This window comes from Eurosta solidaginis, chromosome 2, assembly GCF_040869045.1.
Source record: "Eurosta solidaginis isolate ZX-2024a chromosome 2, ASM4086904v1, whole genome shotgun sequence".
In the NCBI taxonomy this organism is placed as follows: domain Eukaryota; kingdom Metazoa; phylum Arthropoda; class Insecta; order Diptera; family Tephritidae; genus Eurosta; species Eurosta solidaginis.
The window spans coordinates 46,410,649-46,431,452 of record NC_090320.1 but is presented as its reverse complement, the minus strand read 5'-3'; the positions used below and the strand labels follow the sequence as shown (position 1 = coordinate 46,431,452).

At 36.9% G+C, this 20,804-nt stretch overlaps 1 protein-coding gene and 1 long non-coding RNA gene across 4 annotated transcripts; one reads left to right on the top strand and one right to left on the bottom strand.

Annotated features, from left to right (window-relative positions):
- The first annotated feature begins 5,694 nt into the window (after window positions 1-5,694).
- On the top strand, window positions 5,695-8,542 carry LOC137239660 (uncharacterized). The gene is made up of 2 exons (XR_010949446.1): window positions 5,695-5,806; window positions 6,873-8,542. It is a non-coding gene; the product is annotated as an uncharacterized lncRNA (long non-coding RNA).
- Top2 (topoisomerase 2) lies at window positions 7,736-20,170 on the bottom strand. 3 transcript variants are annotated; one of them, XM_067765207.1, is made up of 9 exons: window positions 19,872-20,170; window positions 14,888-15,478; window positions 13,820-14,243; window positions 12,946-13,746; window positions 12,056-12,884; window positions 10,902-11,982; window positions 10,529-10,831; window positions 10,065-10,439; window positions 7,736-9,978 (listed from the first exon to the last, which is right to left on the bottom strand). In XM_067765207.1, exons 2-9 carry the CDS (start codon window positions 15,458-15,460, stop codon window positions 9,916-9,918), a joined length of 4,449 nt encoding a protein of 1,482 aa, XP_067621308.1. In that variant the 5' UTR covers window positions 15,461-15,478; window positions 19,872-20,170; the 3' UTR covers window positions 7,736-9,915. The 3 variants fall into 3 exon arrangements, with proteins under 3 accessions (XP_067621308.1, XP_067621306.1, XP_067621307.1); XM_067765205.1 differs by lacking the exon at window positions 19,872-20,170 and adding an exon at window positions 19,439-19,610; XM_067765206.1 differs by lacking the exon at window positions 19,872-20,170 and adding an exon at window positions 19,439-19,606 and having other exon boundaries at window positions 7,736-9,975.
- Between the last annotated feature and the right edge of the window lie 634 nt (window positions 20,171-20,804).

Sequence of the window (20,804 nt, the reverse complement as noted above, 5' to 3'; positions counted from 1 at the left end):
CGGAGATATTTGCATTTGAAGTTGGCGATTTCCATGTGGTTGTTGTTGTGTTGTACCCCCAAAAAAAATTGTGCATCACCGTGGCGGTAGCCACGGTTATACCACACACCCGGACTTGGCATGGCGTAGCCCAGGGTTATTTTTTATAATCGCGGCCGAAGGCCGCCAACGCAGAAAGGTGTTCTGCGCAAAAATACTATGGATCCGACCCCCGATTTCGGAGGTACCCGCGGGTCTTTTTTCGGTTTTTCGTTAATATCTTTTGAACGCGTTAAAATTTTTATTTTCCGCCTTCGGATTATTAATACTGATGTCAAGACGCGTCGTTTGACACCTCTCTCGATATTTTTGGTAGCGTATTAGCAGTCGACCCCTCAACTAGACTATTACCTTGACTTTTTGTGAACATGTAAAAATAAATTTATAAAAGAAAACAAACATATGCCTGAGTGTATCACTTTAGCCTCCTTCAACCAAATTTTGTTTCAAGATTTCTTGTTCGAACTTCATCATAACATTGCTTCAATGTTCCTTCAAATTGTATGTCGGGGTTGATTCTGGATAAGTAAGAATTTAACATGTAACAGGTATCCAGATTGAAGTTGAGCTAGAGTGACTCGCGTCTCCCTTCTGCTTTCCTTCTCCGCGAGTTTGGGTTATTTAACTTTAAGAACGGAGTTCGCACGGCAATTTCTGGCATAGAGGTCCAGGAGCCGACATTGAATGTCATCAAAGGCATGTACATCATGGACAATTGTGGCAATCGCATTTTCGCCAAGTACTATGACAAAAACGTCCTTCTAACTGTATGTAGAAAAACGTTTGGTATTGGAAAATATTATGTTGGCATTTGATGAGATCTGTGATGGCGGGTAAGTGGAAGATGTGTTTTGTAAGTTGTGAAATAGTTCAAGAGCTGATGTGGTTACATCATTTTTAATCAGACTAGATATTAGGCTAACTGAAAGTGTAACAGCTCTTTATAAAGGTTCTTTGTTATATTAAACTAATACCGTAACGTTTTTTTTTTTTGAGACTTTTAAGGTGATGGTAACGCAAAATACTCTTGAAAGCACAGGGGTAAGGTTGCAGTATATCTGATCTTTAAATTAAAAACTGCAACGAAATGCTTAGCATGTAGTTCCTGTTGGGTTTTAACCATGTGGACACTTCAGGCAAATAGGGCGTCACCACCGCGTAACTTGTAATTCTTCGATAATACAGTCTTGACAAATAGCTGCTAAAACCACAACATTGTTTTAGCAATCAAAGATGTTCTTCTTTGCACTATCGAAAAAAATGAATACTTTGCATAGGCAAACGGGGCTGTGAACTGATGTCGTTGTTGTCGTGACAGTGCTTCGCCCCATCCAATAGGTGCGACCGATCACAAATTTTCATCAATATCCTCTAACGTAAGTCCAAGGAAACTTGCTGTTTCAACAGGGGTGGATCATAATTGAGAAGTGTTAGAGGACTTGGTTCCACAATACAGTTGAAGAGATGGTTGGTGTCACGTGGGGACAAGTTACAAGATGGACATATGTTTTGTATATCGGGGTTGATTCTGAATAGGTAATAGTTTAACCTGTTACAGCATCCAGATCGAAGTTGAGCCCTGGGTAGTGTGCGTTCCTCTTCTGAAAGTTTTGGGTATTGTTCTTTGAGTACTGGATTCACCGGGCAATTCCTGGCATAAAAGTCCGACGCCTGTTTGTGGAGTTCACTGAGGACCTACTTGTGTTTTTTGGGTTCATACGGCTGTATTGTCAGGTGCCGTATTTCCTCATAATGCTTACGGAGATTACTCCTTAAGCCCCTGGGCGGTGTTGGTTCATCAATCAGATGTCTGTTGGGATTCCCATGTTTCTGCGTATTCAACCGGAACTGTTTGGTTAGCATCTAATTTCTCTCCCTGATGGGGAGTATTCTCGCCTCATTGTGTAAATGGTGTTCTGGGGACATAAGAAGACAACCCGAGGCGGTTCTAAGGGCAGTAGTTTGGCAGGCCTGTAGCTTTTTACACTGAGTAGTCTTTAGGCTTGACGATCACATCGGGGAGGCGTAGCGTGCTATCGGCTAGCCAATTGCTTTGTAAGTGGTAATGAGCGTTTCTTTATCTTTAACCCAAGTGACGCCGGCAAGAGATTTGATGATTTTATTACGGCTATGGATTTTAGGAATCGAACGTCACACATAGGAGTTTTGGGTGTAAGACAGACGGTAGCGTGACGCCATCGACGTGGATGTTCAATATGGTCGACATTTGGCGCATCCATGTTATAAATAAAGTCGCCGATGATTTGGTCGGTAACAATGTCAGGGTTCGCGAAGCGAAAGAATTGGAGAGATCAGGAGATAGTTGTCTATTTTATTACCTATCTCATCGATGGGTGGCCCGGGACCTGTAGCCATTATCGTGCAGTGAGGGGCTTCGATATATAGAAGTTAAACAGAAGCGAGGATAGGACACCACCCTGTGGTACCCCTTACCTAATTCCTCTGGGCTTATATGTTGCGTACCTGAGTTGTACCGATGCTTGTCGATTATTTGCGTTACACTTTTGAGACTCGAAATAATTCACTACGTTGTTCGAGAATCAGCAGAATCACCGATTTATAAGAACATTTTAAAAAAAGTAGCACGGAGGTATAATTATTATAGTTATTAAAAAATCCACAATAAAATTATTATTTTTATTTTCCTATTACTCAGAATTAATTTTTGACATAAAACTAAGAAAGACGAAAGATAGTGACAAAACTATAGTATAACGATTAGTTATAATCAGTGACTCATTTTAATAGGCTTTTTTTCTTTACTCGAAAAAGTCCAGTTAAAAACTATTCCTTGGTGAAGTTGTATGGGATTCCGGGGATACTAATAGCATTTTCATGACGAATCATGCATCCTTTTTCAAAAAAATCTACACAAAGAAATAAAATCCGGATATTTATTTTATAAGTCCGAAAATAAAAGGGTAATTCTCTACTTTAGCTCACAATTGCTAAAACTCGTCCAAAAATATCGGGACAGGTGTCAAAAGACGCGTTTTCATCCCAGGACCACGAATCCGAAAGCGGAAATTCCAAATTTTATTTCTGTCAAAAGATATTTCCAAAAAACGCAAAATGGCCCGGATCGCTCCGAAACGGGGGGTGGGATCCATAGTATTTTTGCGCAGAATACCTTTCTGCATTGGTGGTCTTCGGCCGCGCTTATAAAAAATACATTGGGTGGGTCCAACACCGGTTTGGAGACCAAATCTATATCCGCGCAAAACACTTTTACCCAGTTTTTCTTGTGGGTACAACAAAATCATCAAAATTACAACAACCACGTGAAAATTTTCAATTTTGTTTGCAAATATCTCCTAAAAAAAAAAATTTCCAACTTCCGCTTTCGAGTTCGTGATCCTGGGTCCACAGCCCGTCTTTTGACACCTCTTTAGCAGTTGTGAGCTAAAATAAAGAATTACCAATAAAAGTTAAATCCAAACTTATATTTTTTATTAACAGAATAAAAGTACGACCCTATAACTAAGATACGGTTCATCCAAATGAAACGAATTTTTCACCAATCCATTCTCATAAATATCTGGATTTGAAACCTGTAGGGACACTTTAAAATTTGTGCTTCTAGCACTGGAAACTTGTTATCGAAAAATCATAACAAACTGTTGTTGTTGTTGTAGCGATAAAGAAACTCCCCGAAGGTTTCAGGGAGTGCTATTGATGGTCCTTTACCGGATAAATATCCGGTATGTTCCGGTAACAAGCACCATTAAGGTACAAGCTCGACCATATCGGGAACGATTTAATATGACCACATTGAACCTTCTAGGCCATACCAACATTTTTTCTGAGGGACTTTTATTACAAAAGGAATAACTGTTCTGGTCCCTGGCTATAATTTGTATAAACTTCGCTTATATTTTTTTTATTCCTGTAAAATTTTTTGATGAAATATACATTGAACGAAGCTCTAAATATAACCTTTATGTTTATGGAAAATTTCAATCTTTTTTTCCCGAAATGCTAAGATTTCTACTCAAAAATTATAAAAAAAAGACAATGAAAAAACCAAGTGAATGAAGCAAACGCGACCCAGAAGCAAGTGAATATTTTGACAGTAAAAATGAGTGTTCGTGACACTTTGCGTCGCTATATAATACGAAAAAACGTAAGCCAATCACCTACAGTCACCGATAGTCACTGTGAGTCACCGAAGTGAATGAATGCTCTTATATGATACGAATTTGGTTTCACTTGGGTGAAAGTGACTCTTCGCGTCGCTTTGCGTTATACATAATAACGCCATATGTATCAAATTAGTCCCTGTTTTCAGAGCGAGTTGAAGTCTTGTTTAATTTGAGGTTTAGTACCATTGTGAATGATGACAAAGTGTGATCTCTTCTGCATAAACGTCAAAATTCCAAAGTGATTGGATCACCTGATTCGTATTTGACTATCGCTGTCTCATTCTGTATCGCTTTCTATCACCCGCTGAAGATAGGCGCCGCCATATTGAACAGCCTGTCAAAACGCTTAAAAGTAGCCATATTGAACAGCCTGTCAGGCAGTTGAGTTAAGAGATCACACTTTGTCATCATTCACAATGTTTAGTACCTTGTCACTGTTCGATAATAAAAAATGTTGCTGCTCTTCCCAGCTTAAGCGACCGAAGTTGCAGGATTAAACTCTGATTCACTTAAGGGCATGGTAATAGTCTAGTTGAGGGGTCGACTGCTAATACGCGTCCAAAAATATCGAGAGAGGTGTCAAACGTCGCGTCTTGACATCAGTATTAATAATCCGAAGGCGGAAAATAAAAATTTTAACTCATTCAAAAGATATTAACGGAAAACCGAAAAAAGACCCGGGGTACCTCCGAAACCGCGGCTGGGATCCATAGTATTTTTGCGCAGAACACCTTTCTGCGTTGGCGGCCTTCGGTCGCGCTTATAAAAAATTACCCTGGGCTACGCCATCCCAAGTCCGGGTGTGTGGTATAATGGATGCACAATTTTTTTTGTGGGTACGAACACAACAACAACCACATGAAAATCGCCAACTTCAACTGCAAATATCTCCGAACAAAGATACAAATTTTCTTTTCCGCCTTCGGATTATTGTTCTCGAGATTAATACGCGTCTTTTGATACCTCTCTCTCGATATTTTTGGTAGCGTATTAGCAGTCGACCCCACAACTAGACTTTTACCAAGGGCATAAAGCCTTAACCATAACCATACTATAGCCAACCAATTGGTGGTAATTCTATACGACAGCATGACGCTGCTAATACACGATGCGTCTTGACATCAGTATTAATAGCCGTGTTTGCGCGTGAAAAAAAACGCCTATCCTCGCTTAGATAATGCTTAGGAGCCCATCTAGCGGCAGTGGTTAAATAACTAACATAACAGCACAGGGTGCACCGAAAATCGGAGACACAACCCTCTGATGGCCATAGGGTATAACATATTCATAGCTGAATCAGTTCCGATGAATTGTGGACACTTATAGAATACATAGATTTAGTGTAGAGGGTGAAACAAAAACATATATTTCAGATACATCTGAGTATAATGCGTATTGAAATTTAGGACAAATTTTATGCGCAGCAATTTCAGAGGTGTATTTAAAGTTTGTCGCTTAGCAGTTCATATAAAGTTGAAGCGTAAGCGTATATAGAAGTAAAAAAAAAACACGTAATAATCTGAAACCTGAAAAGAAAAATTTTAAGTCGTTCAAAAGACCCGTGGGTCCCTCCGAAACGGGGGGTGGGATCCATAGTATTTTTGGTAATAGTCTAGTTGAGGGGTCGACTGCTAATACGCAATCAAAAATATCGAGAGAGGTATCAAACGACGCGTCTTGATATCAGTATAAATAATGCGAAGGCGGAAAATAAAAATATTAACTCGTTCAAAAGATATTAAAAAAACCCGAAAAAAGACCCGCGGGTACCTCCGAAACCGGGGGTGGGATCCATAGCATTTTGGGCAGAACGCCTTTGAGTTGGCGGCCTTATAAAAAATAACCCTGGGCTACGCCATGCCAAGTCCGGGTGTGTGGTATAACCGTGGCTACCGCCACGGTGATGCACAATTTTTTTTTGTGGGTACCAACACAACAACAACCACGTGAAAATCGCCAACCTCAACTGCAAATATCTCCGGTCATAGATACAATTTTTCTTTTCCGCCATCGGATTATTGTTCTCGAGATTAATACGCGTCGACTATTACTAGTCTAGTTGAGGGGTCGACTGCTAATACGCTACCAAAAATATCGAGTGAGGTGTCAAAAGACGTGTATTAATCTCGAGAACAATAATCCGAAGGCGGAAAAGAAAAATTTTACCTCTGTCCGGAGATATTTGCAGTTGAAGTTGGCGATTTCCATGTGGTTGTTGTTGTGTTGTACCCACAAAAAAAATTGTACATCACCGTGGCGGTAGCCACGGTTATACCACACACCCGGACTTTGCATGCCGTAGCCCAGGGTTATTTTTTATAAGCGCGGCCGAAGGCCGCCAACGCAGAAAGGTGTTCTGCGCAAAAATACTATGGATCCGACCCCCGGTTTCGGAGGTACCCGCGGGTCTTTTTACGGTTTTTTGTTAATATCTTTTGAACGCTTTAAAATTTTATTTCCCGCCTTCGGATTATTAATACTGATGGCAAGACGCGTCGTTTGACACCTATCTCGACATTTTTGGTAGCGTATTAGCAGTCGACCCCTCAACTAGACTATTACCATAAAAAATAACCCTGGGCTACGCCATGCCGCCTTCGGATTATTGTTCTCGAGATTAATACGCGTCTTTTGACACCTCACTCGATATTTTTGGTAACGTATTAGCAGTCGACCCCTCAACTAGACTATTACCGAAAAAATTACCCTGGGTGGGTCCAACACCGGTTTGGAGACCAAAACTATATCCGCGCAAAACACTTATGTTCACAACTTTTTTTGTGGCTACCCAACATTACAACAACCACATGAATGTCGCCAACTGCAAATATCTACAGACAGATACTTTGAAACAGATCTTGGAGCCAGAATAGAAGTGGAGGGTTGGCGCCAGGATACGGATATGGCATAACATACGATGCACGGGTATACCCATGACTCCATACTAACTAAAAGAGTAGGGTTTGCTCGTTCCAGACATATATAGATCATACAGGCTGTCATCACTGTATCCGGCATGCAACTCCGCCGTTTGTCCTCATCTTCAACCATACTCAATCGCCAAAGTCCTTAACTGATAAATGCCTGGCGAACACCGTTCAATACCTGAATGAATATCACAGCAGAGGAAAGCAGACTCCCCAATGAAACGTACGGCACTATGGCACAACTGCGACCTCGATATTGTATTACGCTAATACCATAATCATGTCATGGCCAACCAATTGGTTTTTCGCCATATCCATAACCTAAAAATATTTGAGTTGTAGAATTTATTAACTTTTTGATTTTATTTACTGTTTTGGATACGTTTTGACTAAGATACTTATTTTTTGTTGAATGTTTGTAATTTTTGCGTTTTCTTCATTTTTATGAAATTTTCACGATTTTTAGGTTAAGGCCCGATTAATCGATGACATTTGAGATGGTTATGGATATGGGTATGTTTAAGATTATAGCGTTAGGGTTAAGGAAGTTTAATTTGCTTTAAGCGCCAATTAAGTAGTTATAATAAATGCGAAATAATAATGTAATGCATTTTTTGTGTTTACCTTTATTAAAATGTATTTTTAATCAAAGTATTAATTGAATGATAATATTTAAGTATAACCTTATGTGGAACATACTTATATTCATATATGTGAAATGTTCAATCTTAAAATCCATCTCTGCGTTTATATAATAATAATTATAAAGATAGCAGACATACGTACATACATGGTATATAAACATAAAGTGCACTGAGAAGTTTGCTCAATCGAATCAATGTTTCGAGTTTGAGATTTTGTGTAAGCCTTGAAAAGCATTGACAATTTATGCTACACAAATCTGGGTAACAAAGATCGCTTTGGTCATTCACTTATTCTGAACTACATTTAACAACTTGTTAAAAACTGTCAATTGGAATTAAAAATATTTTTTAGACTAAGTTACAAGACCTTTTTTTGGTTAATTGAAGGAACAAAAAGCTTTGTACGAAAACCAAATTATAAAACAAACTCTGTTAGTAATTGAAAAAATAATTATGATTTCTAAACTCCAATACACCATAAGGAATTGGAATATCTTGCAAGCTTTTTTTTTTTTCAAAACAAAAAATTCATTTCTATTAATTAAAATTACAATAAGTTACGTAATATTTTAAAAATTAGTTTCGTTAAGTATTTAAACTGTAATAAAGTGCAATAGCATTTACCCAGAATTGGTAACATAAATTGGTAACATACATATATGCCTGAGGACTGTGCTATGTCTCTTTTTTCTAATCAGTCACGCAATTAAGAGAGTAAGTTTTTAAGTTGAACCATTTATATGTATTTACATTTTTCAACTAAGTTTTGTGTTTACTTAAAACTTAAACAAAAATATTTTAGACACAAGAGACAAATATATTTGTGATTCCCTATAACCAGTCAGCAGTAAGTGCGAAAACAAATAAGAAACGCATAACGATTAACAAAATGGCAATTATTAAAGATAATATATTTCAAAAAATTAATTTTTTTTACAAATATTTCAAAAAAGAAAAAAAAAACTTGAATTTTTGAAGCATTCTAAGATATATTAAATTTTTTTTAAATACAATTGCCATTTTTTGAAACGCATTCGCCCTGGTATAGTGTTGGAAAATGTGTACAGCGCTTTAATTATTTTCAAGCGTTAGCGTTCTTTTTGTCTGCCGCACTATTTTATTGGCAAAAATGTACCAAATTCAAACACCATTTGTTTAAGTAATATACGATTGCAATCATTCCAAATGGGAATCAAATTAATGACACTTAATACGAACAGATAAAATTAATAAAATAAAATTTAAAATTATAAAAACTGGCGTACGTATATGTATATGCGTGAGCGATAATGTGTCGCGGCGCAAATGGCATTGATTTTTTAAGTTGTTTGTTTTTAATATAAATGATGTGATTGGTGTTTAAAAACTAAAAAAAAAAAAAGTTATTAAATATTAGGAGGCGTTACATTGAGTTTTTATTTTATTTTGTTGTTAGTATGCACGTTTAGCCAGGCGCTTATACGGTGGGGTACACAAAAAGGGGGGCAGGCAATTGATTCAATATGAAAGGCTCTTTATATTACGATGTGTATCGTTAGCTTAATTCATAAACTATAACCAACAATTTTCGCAGATTTTGATATGAAAGATAGATAATTGAGGATCGCACTGCGACCATTGGTCTACTGTGCCCTCAACTGCTTAACAGCACCCCATCCAAGCCGACTTCTCTGATGAATCCTAGCAGTTCACCTGGCTTGAGAGATTTGATGTGAGAATGCTCTGGCCATGGTGAGCCCATAAACTTAGCCATAAGAACAGCTGTTGGGATCCTTAGGTTATCTTTCGAGAGGCCTATTAATGCCCTATATTTTGATGATACACCACAGTTAATATTTGAAAGCGTTAAAACCAAAACAACGAAATTATGCCACTTTTAAGAAGCCATAAAATTTTAAATTTGTTGGTTAGGGCCTTGGTGAATTAAGACTAACGTTCTGTATGTACATATTTAATTCTGTTTAAAGTATGGTAATGATTACTTTGCTGCTTTCTCCAATTTTTATTTTTTTTAATCCTAACTCTCTTTTTCCTTTTTTGTTTCTCATAAACTACATGAATTCTTAGTTGGCTCAGGTGCTCACCAAGTCTTATTTCTTAAATTTAATATATGTTGTACGGCTGATAAGAACAGCTTAACATTCATTCAAAATCTGAATCATCATCGTCGCTATCGGAAATATGCTTCTTTTTCTTTTTCTTCTGCTGAAAATAACACATTAAAACAGATTTAAAAATCAGTTTGCAAACACTATAAGTTTGTACTATTTATTTATAAAATATTATCTTACCTTTTTGTCACTGTCACTATCACTTGTTGTTATTGCTTTCTTACGCGGACGTTTCGCCGCTGGCTTTTTCTTTACTGGCGATTCATTCGATTCACTAACCACTAACGCATCATTTCCATCAACATCACTACCATTTTCGGCATCAGATATGTGCGCCATGTGATGTGATACTTCTTTGACACCTTCGTTATCTCTAAATTCCAACTCACCTTCACTACTCTGTTCCTCGTCACTATTAAGTAGCCCGGAATAATTAATTTTCTTGGCAGTTGCTCGCCGGCCGGGTCGATCAGCGCGCGGAGCAACAGCAACATTCATTTCAATATCACTTCCTGATACATCTTCCTCATCCGAAGAACTACGCTTCTTTTTACGCTAAAAAAAAAGATGATAAAACAATCTTAGCAACTTATTAACTGCGTTGATTTCAGCAGTTCTTTGTATAAATGGTTGAGGAAAATTACCCCTTTGCCAAATTGTAACTTAGTTTGCTTCATTCCATCTACTTCTTTGGGTTTGCGCACTCTCTTTTTCTTTTCTCCATCACCACCTGCTGCTGCTTTAGTTTTTGTTTTTTTCATGGCATCTGGCGAGCCCTTAGGTCCCTTCGATCCACCTTCGACCATAGCATCAAACTCATCAACATCCTCGCTCTTTATGCCCTTGGCGCCGGCCTTCGTATCTTTTTCACCTTTTTCTTTTTTAACTTTAGGTCTAGACGCTACTGCCACTGCAGCGGAAATCTTTTTCATCATTTCATCAGTGACCTATAATGTTATTAATCGAAGTAAAATATCATTAATAAATCAATGTAGTGGTACTTAGTCACACACTTACCTTAAATTCTATCTTAATACCATTTGGATCAGGGAATATATCTTCATTACCACCTTTAGCGGCACGTTTCTTCAAAGTACCAGCTAAGGCCTTTGACTTTGCAGATAGTGCTTTGGCCTGTTTCTTATTAACGCCCAATTCTTCGAGACGTTCACGCTCTTCAAGTTCATTAAGCTTCTTTTCGAAGTCATCCAGGTCATCTAGCCACAACATTTGAACGGTTTTAGCTTTTAGTGCTGCAAGTTCTGATAACTTTTGATCGCGCTGTTTTAACAATTCGTTTTTCTTCTCCTCCGTAAGCATCCACATAGACATGCCAAGCAAATAATCAAATTTCTTAACATCGGACAACTTCTTAAAGGCTTTCTCTGGATCCACAGGTTTTTTCTCTTTTTTCACTCCCGAGGTTAGGGCGCTCTCTTCGACTTCTTCTTCTTCATCATCAGGTTCCTCTTCATCTTCCATTTGTATACGACGTTGCCATTCCTTTACTGGATCTGGCTTATAGCCACGTTTGATTAACTCATCAATCATAACCTTGCGTTTCTTATTTTCAACAACAATTGTGCGATCACATTTTTCCATTATAAAGCGTGCTTGATCGGTCAAACGGTCTGCTTGGGCAGTTAATTGACCCATCAGATACTCCTTACGTTTTGAATAAAACTCCAAACGTACTGGAAAATATTCTTTGATTATATCTATCGATGTGGGAAAACGACGTAAACAATTATTTTGATCGAAGCAATGCATTTGATTTGTAGATAATGATGAGGTTAATTTGAAAACACGATGAAATCCGCCCTCTTCTGCTTGTATGCGTTCAAATTCACCCGGTGTGAAGGAAATTACAAAACGTACGGTTGTGTCAGTATGATATTCTCTATAATCTGCAACTACTGCTTTAGTCTTTTCACCATTAGAAAGTGCATCTAGCACACTTTCTTTATATGTTTGTGTCCAAGTACCGACGGGTAATTCTGATATTTCAATTTTATTATTTTGAACGATTTGTATGTTTCCCGATGAAAGGTAACGGCCATCAGAAACATAATCAATGCTACCCTTAAAATTCTTGTACCTAAAAAACATAATTAAATTGACATTACGATCATATCAAACAACAAACACGTGTTCTTATAACTAATACGGACCATGGATGCATTGGAAGCGGTTCCTCGTTAGCCAACAATCGTCTTATATTCTGTATAATATCGCGCGGATTATGATTGTAAATTTTTGTAGACCAACCTGTGCCAATGCCATCAGCACCATTCACCAGTACCATCGGTATAATCGGCACATACCACTGTGGTTCAATTTTCTGACCGTCATCAACTTCATATGTTAATAATGGATCATCAGATGGATGGAATATAAGTCTCGTTAATGGTGACATCAATGTGAATATATAACGAGCACTTGCACAATCCTTTCCACCTTGAAGACGTGTACCGAATTGACCACGGGGCTCTAGTAAATTTATATTATTTGAACCGACGTAATTCTGTGCCAAATTAACAATTGTAGCTTGTAGTGACATTTCCCCATGATGATAGGCAGACATTTCAGCCACTGAGCCGGATAGCTGTGCCACTTTAACTTCACGTTTATCATTACGTTTAAAACATGTAAACATAACTTTACGTTGACCCGGTTTGAAACCATCGACCAAGCATGGTATAGAACGTACATTGTCCGCATTTGAGAAAAGTATCAATTCTAGATTAACGAAGTCTGAATATGTAATGTGTTTAGTGCCCTTTGTGTATAGATAGCGTTCCGGTAGACCAAGCAGCTTTCTACGTTTTACCTCATCCATATGTGATGTTAACCATTCTTTACGCGCGTCCACATGTTTTTTGGAGAAAGCCATGACAATGGCGTCATCATCAACACTACCATCATACTTGAATGTGATGCGATGACGTTCCATGTCTTGGAAATACTCCTTAGCCTCCTTGGAAGTGGAGGTACCCAAACCTTTGAAGATAATTGTGCGTTTTTAAGACTCGTAGTTTTAGCTGTTTAAAAAATAAATTACCTTTGTAGTATTTGATATTGTACGCACTATGATTTGGTGTATCATTCTTCCATTCTTCGAATTCTGGTAACGAATAAAATGAAAGCACGTGATCTTTCTTTGTTGCCTTAACAATAGGTGTTATAAATTCCTCGAGAAATGGTAAGCGCAATAACTCCGGCCAATTTGTGTGTATGAAGTTTATAAGTAAACCTTTAATATGTGAACCATCCTGATCCTGGTCAGTCATTATCATTACTTTGCCATAGCGTAATGATTTTAAGTCATCCATTGTTGTGTATTTTTTCTTATATTGCAAACCAATAATCTTTACCAGATTATTAATTTCTGCATTCTCTGCCAATTGTTTGAATGAAGCTTCACGCACGTTTAACAGTTTACCACGCAGGGGAAAAACTCCATACAAATCTCGTCCTATAACACCTAAACCAGATACAGCCAACGACTTGGCTGAGTCTCCTTCAGTTAGGATAAGTGTACATAAATATGAATTAGCTTTTCCAGCCTCATTAGCATCCTCAAGTTTTGGTAAGTTCTTAATTTTTGATGATTTTCTGCCACCCTTCTTATCAATCTCACTTTGTGCTTTGAACTTGGCCCATGACAAAACAGCTTCAACAATTCCAGACTTTGACACATTGGCAATAAATTTCTCAGATAGCACACATTTCGAACCAAAACTTTTTTGTTGTAAAGTCATGTTCTCCTTGGTTTGCGAATCAAATGTCGGATTTTCGATAAGGCAATTAATGAAAACCCACATATGATTACGCACCTGGAACGGTTTTATATTAATGCCACCTATTAATAATTAAAAGGGTGAAACAAGTTGTATGAAGAATTTAAATGTAACGCATTATGTACAAACACAAACCTTTGTTCTTTTTCTTAACAACTTCAATCAATTGTTTTATTATCATATCTACAATATAATCAACATGACGACCACCTTTGGTGGTGGCTATAGAATTGACAAAGGAAACTTGTTGGAAATTATTTTCCGAAGGACAACAAGCCACTTCCCAACGTTCTCCAGCTTGTTCATGGACAATTTTAATTGGCTGTCCACCTGTTTCTTCATTATTCTTAACATACAAATCAATGTAATCCTTAAAATTCTTTACAGGCAACTTTTTGCCATTCAAATACACACCCACACCTTTTGTTGCCGCAGCTATATCATAAGCCCGACGGCTCATTAGTGCAACAATGTCATCATCTAGACGATCCATTTTGAACTTGGTTAAGTCAGGACTAAAAGTAATTCTCGTGAAATCGGTCCCAGCAAATTCCTTGATCTATAATCAAATGAAAAAATATTTTTAAAAACTTCCAGTTCATTTGAAAATGAATAGAAAACGACCGAAATGAAAATCAAGCGAGTTAGCTAACTAGAGGCAGTCCGACTAATATTAAAAATAATGTACTAACCCACTGACTTTTGAAGCAGACTTAGCATTTGAACACCCTATTAGGTTCTGTCTTAAACTCAAATTTCTGTACAAATATCTTAAGTTTAGGTTTTGTTTTTATCAAACGAGAGATAGAAACAATTTTCATTTGCCAGCTGTAAGATCGGAATTCGACATAAAAAATATATATTACGATGGAATAAGAGAATACAACGAGCTACCAAATGATATAAAACAATGTCGAAATAGCAATCAATTTAAGAAATTATTGTTCAACTACTGCAAAAGAATGCCTTTTAGATAATTTAATGATGTAAATACAAAAATCAATTGTAATAACATAGAGATCTCATAGATGTAATTTTAGAAATTTAAGAAATATATCTACAAGACTGTAAATAAATAAATAAATAAATAAATAAATAAATAAATAAATAAAATAAATATACCTAAATCTTGGCTAGGGTAGTCTTGCTTTGAAAATTCTGCAAAGTACGGTCGTTTTCTATGCAAAAATTGAGGATATTCACCTTAGGTGGAGTAGTTTTAGACATATTATTTGCCCAAACTTGTTTGAAACTTTTCTTGTATTCTTTAGTTGCCGTCTCAACCATGAAACTGGTTGAAAAAATGTTACATAACTTGGCACCATAGCCGTTACGACCACCAGTCACTTTCTTTTCATCATCATTGTAATTTGAAGACGTCAAAAGATGACCGAAAATCATTTCTGGTACATACATTTTATGTTCCTTATGTATGGTAACTGGTATACCTTGACCATTATTCCATATCGAAATTGTATTCTTTTCCGCATCGATATCAATCTTAATTGTATTCATCGATTTGTCCCTCTGCTTATTGTCGGCAGCGTTTACAAGAATTTCATCGAAGATCTTATACAAACCAGGAACATAAGTGACTTGCCTTTGTATCATACGATTGCTTTCTTCGTTATATACCCACATAGTTTCTGTTACATGTTCCACTGAACCAATATACGTATCGGGACGCAAAAGAATATGTTCCAATTGCGATTTCTTCTGGTACATTTTTTCAATAGAGGTACCACTCCCAGCCACACTGCCACTGCCATTCTCCATTGCTGCAAGATTTGATACCTGTGAATGAAAAAATTTTTAATTGTAAAAAAAACTTTAATAATCTTCTTAATTTAATTTATTTGTTTACATTGAATTACATATATGTGGAAAACTATTGAGACATACAAAGTTAAGCATTTTTGTTTGTTAAATTTTGTGGGCTAAGAATAATTCCGCTGTTTGGTAGCATAGCATATCAGCCTTTAACAGGAGTAACCATGACAGGTTTCCTTTGTCCCAGTTCATACAGACACAAATTTCAGGCAGCATATTTCTTTTTACCCGCTTTGCAAGCTAGGGCGCGACAAGGAGGGAAATGGTTACGACAACTCTGTACCCGTTACCTTACTTCGTCGCGATGACAAATTGTGTGACAAGAAACTTGTTGAAGGCCTTGGGGAGTATTATCGATGTTGATGGTCTTTTGCCGGATGCAGAACCGGTACGTTCCGGTCACAAGCACCATAAAAGTACTAGCCCGACCATCTCGGGAACGATTTGGTATGACCACATGAAACCTTCTAGGCCATACCGCCCTCCCACCCCCTACATTCATGAGGAACTTGGGGTAACCGCAGCCTTGGCTGTTAAGAAGCAGGTGCTTTAACAACAACAGTGATGCGTGTCTCCCTGGGGAGGTTGCTTTCCCCACTGCGAGTTTAGGGTAATTGTTTTTAAGAACGGGGTTCACCGGTCAATCACTCGTAAAACTGTCCGCAACCTTTTTGAGGATGTCTCTGAAGGCCTTTTCATCAAACGGCTGAACTCTTACGTTAACTTTACCTTGTTTCCCAGGCTTTAGAAGCAGAACCATCATTTTCCATTATTCAGGGATGACGAAAGCCAATTATTTTAATCCGTCACCCCAAGGATTTTAAGGAAGTAAAGGAATAGAAGTCACTTCCGCGCCTACTTCTTTGTATGGTTTAGCATGTTCCATGACTTCTTCAACATCTTTGGCGGTGATGGTTGGCATGCCGTCTATATACCTATTTGATTCAAGGAATGCATTACACAATGTCGGCAAAAGAGCGGTTGCGGATAATCGCATCCGTTTGCAATTTATAGCCATTCCGCCGAATTAGCAATGTTCTTTGAAGTCTTTTTTGATCGCTTTATTACTAATATCTTTACTTTTGGTATTGGAATTTCCGGAAAGACAAAAATACTAATGTTTCTAAATACGGCAACTAAAAAATAATTTAAAAAATTGTTTAAGTTAAACGGTTTTATTGATCTTTTTCATATTGAATATTGTAGGCGCAATTATGCTCAGCCAATAACACGAATGCTGACTTTAACTTACTTTACTATAATAATATTCATGTGGACATTTTTTCCAATTTTCCTATTTTCAAGTCCTTGCTTGTTTAAATTTGTTTTTATTTATTTATTTTAGTCTACAAATTGAACAAAATTATATTATAAAATATGTTCATATATACATTATTAAATCAGTTGTCGGGATGGACTGTTATGCCGGGCAACGGGAATTGATTATTAGTGCTGTCGGAATGGACTTGATTTCGAGCAGCTGATGTATATTTGACACATAACAAGTATTCTGCGATGTGTGGGAGAAAAGACGTGATTCCAAGCCAACCGCCCAAAGTTACTGAAGCTGGTGATAAGACGTGATTTCGAGCAGCTGATGTATATTTGACACACAAGTAGGGCTGCGATGTGTGGGATGTTGGAAAGGACGTGATTCCAAGCCACCCGCACAAAGTTACTGGAGCTCGTGATTCCAAGCCACACACCCAAATCATTGCGTATTTAATGTAGTCAGCAGATATTTTTTATTACGTAGTGTGTCACACTTATCAATGTTTTTGCAGTGCTTATTGAAGTCAGTACACAGACAACGAAGAGGTTCGTGCATTTCAAAATTCGATCTGCATTTGCTTATATGAAGCAGTTGAAAATGTCTAGATCGTCGAAAGGTACCGTTAAATAAAATTTCACCGAACAAGAAAGGACTAGTTACCATCCCTCTAATAAGTTTATAATTGTAAGACAAGTTTTATTGTACTGTATATACTGTTGTTAAATTGTTCATTTCTAATCCTTTTCCATTCTCTGTGTCATCTTTCTTTATTTGTTAAATACTATTCGATCTATAACCAGCCAAAGGTTATCATCTCTACTGCTGTCTTTTAATATTTATTACTTTTCTTTAGTTTTAAGATTTACATTAACATACATAAATATTTCACTATTATCCGTTATATTTAATTTAATTTGATTAATCAAATTTATTATTATTATAAATGTTCAATTTTTATAGCTCATGCTATTCATGACTAGCACTGTTAAATAATTTGTCAAAATTGTTGTGCTAGGAACAAATTTTCAAATAAATACATACATACATACAAGGTATTGTTATCTAGTATGTAAGGTTTTGTAATATCATAGCTAAATATATATAAATAAATACTTACATGAAGTAATAATAATTTATAAAAATGTGAGGCGTAGCATAACCTGATTAAGGTTCAGTTGGTATACCTAGGGCCTAGCTAATTATTTTCTAGCTTTTAGTATTATTATTACCTCATGTAAGTATTGCTTTCAATAAAACCGTTTAACTTAAAACAATTTTTTTTATTATTTTATTCTCAAGTTTTTAGTCTTTATTTAACTGCCTATTATTTCTCATTCCATTTACATAGTTCATTTAGTGACTCATTATTACAAGGACTATGTCCTGACAATTTGTTATAACCTCAATACATAATCCTTCCAAAAACTTTTTACTCGACTCTGCGCCAAGTATGCTTGTCCCTCCTCGAACTCCAAAAAATATTTTGATGTCACTTCTACCCGACTGTGTGTAATACTTGTTCCAATATGGACCAAATCGGACCACAAATACGATTGTTTTTAATATCTCGATCCGTGCGCCACCTATCGGCGGTTTTTTTTCATAGGTCGCTTTCTATCCTTGTATGTATTGTGTTCTAAATATAGTGCAAAACGGTCCACAAATACTTTTTTTTTTAATATATCGATCCTTGCGCCACCTAGCCGCGATTTTTTATCGATCGCTTTCTATTATTGTTTGTATTATGTGTTCCAAATATGAACCAAATCGGACCACAAATACGATTTTTTGAAATATTTCGATCCATGCGCCACCAAGCGGCTATTTTCTTATGGGCTTTCCTTTCTTATATGTATTATATGTTCCAAATCGGACCACAAATAAGATTTTTTTTAAATATTTCGATAAATGCGCCACCTAGCGGCGATTTGTTTATCGATCGCTTTCTATTCACTATGTATTGTGTTCCAAATATGAACCAAATCGGACCACAAATACGATTTTTTGAAATATTTTGATCCATGCGCCACCTAGCGGCGATTTTTTTATCGATCGCTTTCTATTCACGTACGTATTATGTGTTCCAAATATGAACCAAATCGGACCACAAATACGATTTTTTGAAATATTTCGATCCATGCGTCAACTATCGGAGTTTTCTTCTTATTATTGCATTGTCATCGGGTTCTGATTGTAGCTTGTCAGGAAGTTACTAAAATTTCGATTACAAAATTCGTGCTAACCGGCAGCCTGTGAAGTCAAGCTAAATAAAACCGTTTTAAAAAAAATACTATTTTACGAGGCAGCGTACCTAAAATCGATATGTAAAATTATTCAGGTATTTATATTTCACATCACTAGCATACGCTCTACAATCATGAAATTTTTGGCGCCTTCTGCTCGTTTTATCTATTATACACGCTCATTAAATTTTTGGCTCAGAGAGACTAAAAATATAAACAAACCAGGGGAAATCATTTTAACATCATAAATGAGTAAGAATCTTTAATTATAACAAACTAACGAAAGATATTGATTTAAACTAACAAAAAATTGTCTTATTTGCTGCTTAAATTACATCAAAAGTGATCGCACATAGTACAAAAATGCCGCCAATGTGTATCTACACTACTTTAATATTTGTAACGCACCCTGTATACAGTTGTAAAGGAATTCAGAACTTTAATGGCTAGATATCGTATAGCACTACATCGTTTGAAAAGCTTGACCATTTACTTGGTTAAGAAATGTTGCATAAAATTCTATTTCTGTGTAATGATTTTTAGGGCATCATCCACGATTAACTATTTTAACCAAATAAAGATTTCTTAATGCAAAAACCCACTCGCAAACTTTGTCGTTTTATTTTCTCTTTGGCTTCCGTTTACCTTCTCATTTTCGCTCTTTTGCCGCTGCCACATGAGTGCGCCATTTTTAATTTGCACAGCGAAAAACGGCGAACGCCGCTTCGCTGATTTTTACATTAAAAATTTGATTGCCCCAAACTTCACATATATAACATTGTATCTTCCAAAAAACACGTTTAAAACCTCTGTTTGATGATGCATACAATAAATTACTTACCTTCTTAACGTTTACAAATGTATTAACTCTTATTTATCACTTTTCATATAAAGTTATGTATGTATAAGACGCTCACTACGCCCGCTCGTTCCAAGTGGAGCCGGCTTTGCAAAATATTCTTTTGTACACACAATGAACTGCTTAGAACTAATTAAAATTATATTTCGTTCAAGGCGACGTAAAAGTAAATGCTTTTGTGTGGCAATTAAAAAATGTATTTCAATTTTGCAACTGACTTCACGCACTGCGACCGAAGCACGTCGTTGCTTTCCGCCGTTGAAAACTGAATTGTTTTTCGCTTGACGCGGTACGCAGCGAAATGCGATGCCAATGCGGCCAATTTGTAAAAGCCAGGGTTGTTATGTAGTCCATCTTTTGAGTTGGCAATATTTGCAATATTGAAGTGGTAGCTCGCGAGATTGATGACATGCTTTTTGCAACCGGCAACATGCCGGTTTCAGCACAATCATCTTCAGTGTCCTTCGTCGTGATATATTAGCCGGTAATAACAAAACGTGAGTTCTTTACTCACAGCTGCTTGTACACGTCCGAGAATATTGCAAGAGATGTCAAAAGGGGGATCCAGAATGCATAAAATTTGTATTTTCTGATTTTGGACGCGTATACGTACGACCAAGAAGTTTCAACTTGCGGATCGAAAGTAGGGGAAATTCAATAAGAATCAAAAGAGTGGATAAGTGTATGTAGCAGAAGGAGTACGAGCGCCCTATCCTAGTACAGTAACGATCATTAAGATTTGTCCAGGAGCGCTTCCCACGGCAGTCGGTTGTATGTACCGGAGCGACTCGGGATTTTTCCGACCAAGGACTGTCATTTCAATGTAACCCCATTTAATTTGTTGCGTCCCTCCCACAAATTGTCATCCTCCCAGCAGCTCCTTGCAGTGGGACATATTCTCTTGCTCCGGGAAGA